Below are 9693 nucleotides of genomic sequence, written 5' to 3'. Positions count from 1 at the left end.
AGACCAAATCAATGCAGTGTGATGGGTCCAAGTGCCCTGCCTGCTCTAAAGGCAGGGCTGTTCTATTTGTAGCTCTATCAGCTTCAAGTGAGGTACTTGCTGAAAAGATCGTTTTGAAGAAGCCAGGTGAGGCAATTTTCCATCTTTGCTTCAGCCACCTGATGTGCTCCAAGCCAGAGCGGGATGCTTTCCTTCCCGGGGTGCATGAAAGGCAGATGGAGAACACATTCCTTCAGGCAAAAGCCAGAAAACCCACCCTTTTGACAGCTAGATTTAAAACAAATAAATGTCTGAATAAAACATAAGAGGTTAAAGAACTGACATCAACTTTTTTTTTTTTTTTTTTTTTTACAAATTTATTCCCTCAATTTTATATACAATCATTCCAGACTACTGTACAAAGGTGTAAATGGTCTTTGCTGTGAGTTGTGCATGTGCAGCTTAGTAGACAGGTTTAACATTCAATTTGAATCTCAGTGCAAGTAGGCACTAAAACACCCAACATACCTTCAAGGTATAAAAAGACATACCAGTTTTACAGGTTTCTCCAGCATATTTTGTTACAGTGCAAAATGCTATGAAATAAGGTTTCTTTAAAAAAAAATCCATTTAAATTAAACACATATTGCACGTGTCCCATCTGAAAGTGTAAGAAGCTGTACTTACTGACCTAGCTTGATACGTTTTTAGAACATTTTTCAACCCGCATGCACTCCTCTCTCCTGGCTATTTGTGCCAAATATGTGTAGTTCTCGCTTCAAATGCTAAAATAGCTGTTCATAGCTCTAAAGCAATCCCTCTTGAACAGACTGCTACAAAAGAAATCACAGCGGATTCATGTAACAAGGAAAATCTACAAAACCCTTTTCAGTCTTCTTTCTAGTAGCACTGTAACTAAATACATAGACATCAGTATTCTTTAAATGCATAATGCAAGTGTATCGAACACCAGCCATTACAGACGCACCCCTATTTTCTGGAAAGGTAGGAAACCTCCAGGTCTACAGGTGTATGTATTTCCACAGTACTTCAAGCTGCTAAGCTAACATTACACCCACAAACACTTTGCGCAACAACACAGGTAGGACTTTTGACTTCTGTACATCACTGGCGGCTAGGTTGCAGGTTGGGTGAAGTGGCACAAAGTTGCATTAACTTAAAGAACAAAGTCTGCTTGGTCTGAAACTAGGCAATGTGCTCTGTGCACCTGCCAAAGAAGTAGAGGTGAAGGCTGATAATATTGATCTGGATAGCTTTGAGTTTCCCTAAATCCTTACTAGCCTTGAAATGTAAAGGCACATCTGCATATAAGTGCAAATGCTAACTTTGTGCTTAAGATATTTATTCAAAGCTGAAAGGCAAGGGAGTGGCTTAGAAGCAAATTATTTCTTTAGCAAACCATTATGAACAATGATGCTACTAAACAAAACTGACACTTAAAAGCAGAGGAAAAGTAAAACACAACAGGGCTAGCTGAATGCTAGTCCATGTCTTAAACAGTTCAGGGTTACCTGCAAAATGCCTCCAACACTTAACTTCCTCCTCCTTCCCCCTACCTCACATTGGAGGCCTGTACTTGCTCCTGTTACAAACAAGAAGCGTTTCTTTTCTGCAGACATTTCTGCATTCAATTCAGCTCAGTCATTCAGAACATGGGTGGAAGAAAACCTGATTCCTGGTACTATGAGATTCTCCAGATCCTCTTCTGGAGCCACAACTGTACAGTACTTTCTAAAGGCAGGTCCCCGTCTTACTTGGCTACTACAGGATATTAAGTCCTTGGTAAGGCTGGATGCTGTTTGTACAAGTAATGAGATGAAATCCTAATTTAACACATTTAGGAATTCTTTATACAGGTAGCATACATTTACACTACTTGTGCGGATCGACTGTTTACAGTTAAAAACCAGCTGGGCTTTGGGTCAAGAACAAACAGGTGGTGCTCACAGACTGGAAGGCTGCTGGATTACCGGACCCGGTTCACATTCCCGAAGGTCATCTTCCGACCTCATGTACATTAGGAACACAGTGACAGTAGCAAAAGTAGCTGCATTGACAGGAAAAGCACGGAGAAGCGTAGAAGTAAGGCCTCTTGTAAAGACCCTCCAGCCTTCTTCGTGGTAGCTCTTCCTGACACAGTCTAGGATCCCGTTGTACTGTGTAACGCCCCCGACGCCGTCCGCCTGGAGCCGGGACTTGATCACATCCACGGGGTAGGTGGAGAGCCAGGACACGATCCCTGACATCCCTCCAGAAAACAGCAGTTTGGGAATAACGTAACTGTCTTCAGCTTCACAGCCTAAATACCTGGTCATGCAGTCATAGGTCAAGAAGTAAAAGCCAAAGCTTGGAGTCTCTCTTATTAATGTGGAGACCATGCCCCTGTTGATGCCCCTCAGCCCTTCCTTTCGATAGATTTTGATCAAACAATCCAGAGAATTTTTATAGTTCTTCGTTTTTAGTTTGTATTCACCTGTTCCTTGTAGCTGCATTCTTGTCTTTGCCAACTCCATGGGGCAGCAGATGATGCACTGAATAGCCCCTGCTGCTGACCCCGCAAGGAATTGGTTCAGAGGAGTGTCTTTGCCAAGGGCACGAAGGGTATTTCCTTGTACACCAAACACAAGGGCATTAATGAAGGTAAGTCCCATCATTGGTGACCCAATACCTTTATAAAGTCCAAAAGCCTGATGGAAGAAGGAAAAAAAAAAAACAAACTTTTTAACAGTAGTGTTGACAGCCTCCTGAAACTGTGCAGAAAATGTCCTCTCTGGCTCTTACTTGTGCTCTAACTTCCCAACAGTGCCAGAAGATCAGTCTAATGTTGCTTTGTACATCACTGCCTAGGACACAAACAACTAAATGTTTTTTAGTGGTACAAATGTCAAAGTCAACCTTTTAGTTATGGTCTTAAAGCTTAAAAAAAAAAAAAAAAGCCCACAAAAAAGTCCACACCATTTTCTTTTCTCATTGCTTGCATTCTCAGGAAATTAGCTATTCAAATATATAGTTATTTAAAAGTTAACTTTTCAATGTTAAAGTTAAATTTAAACTTCCAACTTACTATCTGGTGAACTTCTAAACTTAAGTTACCAAGCCTGAAAATGCTGATGGAAGAGTTATGTGCTTTTAATTTTTATTTAGTTAAGACTAAAGTATCTGCACTGTGGTCATGTGAGGTTCAGAGTATGCTCTTCTCTTGATCTATGATATTTGTAGGTTTTTTGAGCAGCTTTCCTTCCCTTCTCATACAAAATACATATGAAATTTCAAAATACACAAAGCATTAACTTCATACTTACAGATTCTTGCTTTATGATGGACTGAAAGCAATGGAAGGTCCCACGGTAGAGAGGTTTCTCTACATTTTGAACTTGTAGGCGAACCTATAAAAAGTTGTATGAGATACTGATGTGTATGGCAAGAGCAGCATAACTGGTAAACTAGTGACTTGTATGGAGATTTGCTATAGAAATGTATATGCAAGAGCAAAGGCTGGACACTGGAATGCCATATGTGGCAAAATCATTTAAAAACATTCTGTAAGTGTTTACAATTATTTGGGGAGGGGCAAGGGGCAAAAAAAAAATTGAAGGGAGAAGGGTTATTAATTTATTGTGAAAATTAGAAAACTGGTATCTGGAAATACAACAGGGTACACTGTTTTCTAGAATTTCAGATTTTCCCATAGTGACTACAACAAGTGCTTTCTTTAGCTGCCAAGAATATTTCTGTCCACACTAAGGAATATCTGTACAAACCTGATAGCATTTTTATAATAAATTATTTACAAGTCAAGCATGAAATAGGGATGATTTAAAAGGCTGGAAACTTTCAACAACAACACATCTAGTGTTTCTGGCTACTGGGCTTGGGGCCCTTCACTGAGATCAGATTTTTTTTTCTGAGGTTAGATGGGAAGAGACTTAAGATATCTTACAGTTGCTTAAGGAAAATAATAAAAAGTCACTCCTCCCTTTAAATCTTGTCTGTTTTTTTAACTTGCTGAAAGCAAACAATTTGCAAGGGTGTGGCTGTTTCAAGCCTTTAATGTTTGTAGTAAATTAACTTTCCTGAAACTGACATGGAATGGCCTGCTGGACAGATGATGCTACTGTTTCTGATGACATTAGGAGACAGTCACATTTTCTAGGTGTTTTTTTAACCTTTAATGTGAAAGTCCAATTCAGGTTTTCCTGCTAATTTGCCTTAAGCACACTTCAACAAACAGAAAGGCTCAAAGTTACTTCGTACATCCAAAACTCTGCACTGCAATCAACTCAGTAAGCTGGTTTCGCTGGAGTGGTGAAGTTAGATATCTGCCTCTCATCTCCAGCTTGGAGGGCTGCAATATTCCTGAGAAGATACTTATCAACCATTTACTGCTGCTGCAACTCCAGGGCAAAAAAAAGTTCAAGATTCTTATTTTGAACAAAAGAAGGGATTATTAGGTCTCTGTAAAGGATTCCTGACTTCAAATTCTTTTTTATCCCTCTTTGCCTAAAATAATAACAGAACCAACACCACCACAATGAAATAAGATGATGTGGGTCTAGAAACAATCTGGGGATGTGGTTTATCAGAAGTCCCTATTAAGGTTAGCTTTCTTCAAGGGAAAAAATAGTGTCAGCATTTTTGACATTACTACAATGTCATTTCATGTTTTGTAAATCTAAACTTTTGTTTTTAGTGTCTTTTTAGCATGCACATTAGTTTATGTTAGCCATACTCTAAGGCTGGATCACCTTGGGTCTGCCAAGATTGAAAAGGTTTTAAAACACCTTAGAATTGAAATTGAGAGTAAGCTTAGACTAGAATTCAAGTAAAATAAATCCTTTTTTTTATTCAAAGTCATGGGGGAGGATGTAGTGGATTTTTTAAAAACTGCTCAAGAAGCAGACCCATAAGCAAAGTTATACACCTTAACAAGTCAGAACTGCACAAAATGTAGGTCTTACTCCATTTATGGTTTTATTGCTAATTTCAATTTAATTTATTGCTTTATTTCAAACCCCAGCTGTAAAATCAAGGGACTTTCAAATGTATAAACGTTGAAATAATTACAGCTTAGGAACCTTTTTACTTTTGCGTGCAGTTATCTTTAACAGCTTAGAATTATCATAGATAGTCTGTATATAGGTTGAGTTTCCTATTGGCATAGAGCTTCTACTATCTTTATGTAAATGATACGTGAAATATTGACCAACTGTAATGTTGTAGAATTAAATATTCAGAAAGTTAAGTACTGACACATCAGGCCTAAGAATGAAAAGCAGCTCTTTGCTTTAAACAATAATGACCACATTAGGGTGCAAACTGGCACCATAGTTACAGACTGCCAGATGAGACAATGAATGTGTATGAAACTTTGTGTTTTAATACTAACTTCAACAAGTTTTAATTTAGTGAGTATACATATATGAATGAATTAATTACAAAGGTTAACTGTCTATTCTATTAATTTGCCAACAATCATTGTGTTCTTTCATTTTGTTTGTCTTATTTGAAACCACTGTTACTGAGTGTTTAAGTACAATAGTAACATACTGTAATTTCACATTGCTAAAAACTTACACAGAGGTACTCAAGACTAAAAAAAAAAAAAAAAAAAAAAGGCAAACAAAAAAACCCTTCTAACAGTCCAAACAATTAATGATGTGTGAAATAGAGTTGTTTGAGCAATGGAAGTTTCTTCCAAGGACATGTTGTGGATAAGACCTCAACAACAGTTTGCCTGAAATTCAGTTTTATAGCCACTGTGTGTGGAAGTGCATACAGTGAGAAATGCATACCAGAAAGAGGGTTCAGAATAAGACTTTACATTTTTATTTTCATTTTTAAAGGGATATTTAAACCCCACTCCCTCCATGTCATAGTTGTAGAAGAGGGACACATCACTTTAAAACTAAAAAGGAAAAAAAAGCTTCATAAGTCTTTCAGAGCTTTATTTGAACTATTACATTTTGGAATAAATTAAGACTGAGAGAAACAGAAGTGTTCACCTGGGCTATACTTACTAGGTAACTCTCCCGTGATGAGGCTTATCTCTCATCTACAACAAAGTAACACTTTTGCTGTTAATGAAGACAGCCCCTAGCTCAGAAAGTAAAGGCAGTTAAAAGCAAAAAAGCAATTTTATACATCACATCAACAAACCAGGGATAAGAAGTTTGCCAGCTCTGAGATCAGCTCGCTGGCAGGTTTCTCAGCCTGACCTGCAGGCTCCAGCTCTCTCTGCGTGTCCCACCAGCCCCCTCCCCCTTGTGGAACACGATCACTGGCAAAAAAAAAAAAAAGCTTAAAAGTCAGGGTGGAAGTAAAATTCTGGCTTATCTAAGAAGCTTTCCCACTGTTCAGTTATATTAAAAATTTAAAGTCTAAGGGGATGACCAACTAGCCCTTTAAACACTGCAGTACTATAAATAGAGTTAATTAACACATATACATATACAACAACTTATGCATTTTTTCTTTCCTTTTTTCAAAAAAAATAAATGGTTATATTGTTAGTTTTCCCACATACGGGGTGATTACACCAGCTAACAACACAAACATTAGTGTTTTCTCTAACAAAGGGTAGATAACTTTATCCTTTCTAGTGGTATGAAAGCAGCGTTCCACACTGGATTTCATAAAAGGGGTTAAAGTCATCTGGAAACAAACTGCTTTGCTCTACTGTACAGCAAGATGCTTTGTCTTAAGCCAACACATCCATTTTGCATTAATACATCTGCCAGAACTAGCATGGGAGCCCCAGTTTTGCAGTCATTTAAATGTTTAGTTTCATGCAGTATAAGCTGTTCCACTTTAAAAACAAACAAAGAACCCCACACACGCTTAACTTCAGCCTGAGCATAATGTTTTAGCAGTTTTGCTGGCTTCAGTGAAGTGACCCATCACCAAAAGTTAAGCATGTAAAACTGGCCAGGATGGGGGGAGAGGAGACAGCTGTCCCTGTACCACCAGAAAAAAAAGTATGCAAGTCTGGGTAACACCATTCCTGAAAGTATTTACTCTAATTCAACCCAATTACATAACAGTCAAATATTCTCAGAAACATACATATAGTCTTTAACTATTTGAGCAGCTTGCACTTGACTAGCAAGGATTAAAATCCACTTGCTAGGAAAATCTGTTCTTTCTGCATCGATTCACCCACGTGGCTAGGAGACATAACATGGTGATGACCCCTGTAATACTATCAGCCCTTTGCACAGCTAAATTCAGTAAGGTAGAGGCATTCCAAATATAGCCACGGCGGGTGGCATGCTGTGTGCTGCAGTCAAGTGATCTGCTGTTAGCTTAGCAGTGAGCATACTGGCATCCCTTGGTCTATTCTTCCAGTCAGAGACTTTAGATAAGGCTGCCAAAAAGCGACTTTAGTCATCATCCTGCTCTGAAAAATGGGCTTGGGCCCCTGGGAATCCTGGCTGAAGGGCCTCAGGAGGTTTAAAATCCTCCAAAAATCATATATTTGAGCAGGCCTTAGCTACCCTTAGTATGCATAATGCATGCAGTTAACAGAGAATTGATTTTAACTTGGGAAGTTACAGAATACGTATATTACAACACCTCAGAGATACGTATGCAATACCTAAAGGGGAAAAAAAAGCCCCAGACAAGCATCATGCTGTGGATTTTTGCCTACTTACACCTACTGGCTAGTGTAGCAAATTAATGCCTGAGGAGTAAGCAGCAGAGCTTCGGGGGAAACGAAACCAAGCTCTCCATCTAGTGACAAAGTAGGCTGGAGTTACAAGTGCGGGTAGAGGCGGTTCTATCAGTTAGTGGTGAAGGGCTGCAGAAAAGCAAGCTTTGAATAAAATGAAGTTAAATGCAAGATCCTGTTTTCAAATGCTGTAATGTTACTGCACTGACGAACTTGTGGTTTGGGCCAACGTTTGGTCATGTTACAGGGCTGAATCATACATACAGGGAATCTGCTCGCTTCTGAAGGGCTGGAGGCTACAAGTCTATGAACCATAGCTCCAGAGGCTTGCTCCAAGCTTTCAATCACAGATTTATGCTGCTACAACATCTGGGGATTTTTTTTTTTTTCCTCCCCGGCTCCTTGGAAAAACATCAAGTTTCCTACTTAGAGACAAAAATATTTCGTCATCAACCCACCTTGACGGTGTCGAAGGGGTGTCCGACAAGCACTCCGGCAGCACCTGAAACAAAGCAGACGGCGTGGTTGTGACCAGCAGTCCCGGCTCCCTGCTGGGATAGCAGCACACAGCGTGGTGGGCAGGCCAGGAGGCAGGACACCTACGGTGTGCTCCCTCACGCCAGTACCAGCTGCCTTTATGCTTCTGGCAAGCTTGGGAGCTCCAGGCAGGGACCGAGCTGTGCGACTATGGGGAGCGCCACGTCACACGGGATGCTCGGCAGCGGGTCCTGGCCTCAGCCTAAGGCAAGTGCAAGGGGTAGAAACTGCAGATTGCCCCGAAAGCGAATTATTTCATCAACACCCGGCTCTGGGGAAGCATAGAAAACCCGGAAGCACCGCTAAAGAAGGAAGAAATAGCCAGCTCTCTGCCCGCTGCCTTTCCAGATGGGACAGTGGCACCTGCAGTAGGGCCGTCTTTGCCTTCCTATAGCACCGAAGGGATTTTTGGAAGCTACCTGCAGGCCTATCAGCCAGGAAAACGCAGCTACCAGCTAAAGCAAGGGCTCTGCTAGCTCCACGCTGCTGTGAGCCCAAACCAAAAGAAGTCCAACCCGCTGCTGACCGCTGACAGCGAGGCCACAGGGAGACCTGTGCTGAGCAGACAAAAAAAAAATCCCTGTGCCAGGGGAGCACCGCGACCAACCAAGCAAACCCGGTACGTGGCTCCCCCCATCCAACACGCGATTTCCCAGCCGCTAAAAATAGGAAGGGGGGAAGGAGGGGAGGCCACAAGCAGGGGCCGAGCAGGGTGAGCCCCGCGATCCCTCCACCATCCTCCCCTGCACCACGGCCCGCGGGGGGGCAGCTCCCGAAGCCCCCCAAAGCGCTCGCTGCCGCCCCCCCCTCGCTGCAGGAAGCCACGGGCGCTTCTTCCCCTCCCTCCCCGTGCCCAAACCCGGCTTGCCGAGGGGCACAACATTTATCATTCCCCCCCCTCCCAGCTCTCAAAACACCCCACCCCCTTTCCTTTTCCCCCCCATCCTTTAATTTTATATCCGTATCATTTATTATTTTTAGCCTCACCGCCGACGCATCCCGCGAGGAAATCCAGAGCCATGCTCAGCACCCTCCTACAAATATATGTATATTTTTTTTTTTTTTTCTTAATTTTTCCGCCCCCTCCCCCCCCGGCGGGGCCCGGCCCTTGCGCGCTGCCGCTCCGCGCACTGCCGCCGCCCGCCGCGCCGCCCGCTCTTTCTAGCGCCGGGGCCTCGCCTCCGAGGGGGCGGGCAGGAGGACAACTCCCCCCCGCCGTCCTCAGCCACTGGAGGCCGGGCTGGGGAGGCTCCGGGCAAAGGGCGGGACAGGGATGAGGAGAGGGGAGGGGAAGGGAAAGGAAAAAAGAGGGGGGGGAGGACCCGCGGAAGGGCGCTCAGCGCCCTTTCCCTTCCTCTCCCCTCGCCTCCAAGCTCATCCCCTCTGAATCCGGAGGATTTAACCTGCTCCGAACCCGAGGTTAGGGGAGAAATCGAAATGGGAGGCTGGGGAGCATCCTCCCTGCAGAGCATCTCAGCCCCGGTGCG

At 42.6% G+C, this 9693-nt stretch overlaps 1 protein-coding gene across 2 annotated transcripts; it reads right to left on the bottom strand.

The window, feature by feature from the left end:
* Positions 1 to 328: 328 nt before the first annotated feature.
* SLC25A29 (solute carrier family 25 member 29) lies at positions 329 to 9352 on the bottom strand. 2 transcript variants are annotated; one of them, XM_068682767.1, is made up of 5 exons: positions 9194 to 9347; positions 8128 to 8171; positions 3303 to 3386; positions 2782 to 2843; positions 329 to 2687 (listed from the first exon to the last, which is right to left on the bottom strand). In XM_068682767.1, exons 1-5 carry the CDS (start codon positions 9202 to 9204, stop codon positions 1944 to 1946), a joined length of 945 nt encoding a protein of 314 aa, XP_068538868.1. In that variant the 5' UTR covers positions 9205 to 9347; the 3' UTR covers positions 329 to 1943. The 2 variants fall into 2 exon arrangements, with proteins under 2 accessions (XP_068538868.1, XP_068538869.1); XM_068682768.1 differs by lacking the exon at positions 2782 to 2843 and having other exon boundaries at positions 9194 to 9352.
* Between the last annotated feature and the right edge of the window lie 341 nt (positions 9353 to 9693).

The sequence above is a fragment of the Anas acuta genome, chromosome 5 (assembly GCF_963932015.1).
Source record: "Anas acuta chromosome 5, bAnaAcu1.1, whole genome shotgun sequence".
Lineage (NCBI taxonomy): Eukaryota > Metazoa > Chordata > Aves > Anseriformes > Anatidae > Anas > Anas acuta.
This window is presented reverse-complemented; position numbering and strand designations above follow the sequence as displayed.

Coding starts and splice junctions, on each gene's coding strand:
- SLC25A29 (XM_068682767.1), bottom strand. Junction 2,844..3,302: donor CCATCATAAAGCAAGAATCT/GTAAGTATGAAG, acceptor TTTGTGTCCTAG/GCAGTGATGTACAAAGCAAC. Junction 2,688..2,781: donor GTTGGGAAGTTAGAGCACAA/GTAAGAGCCAGA, acceptor TTCTTCCATCAG/GCTTTTGGACTTTATAAAGG.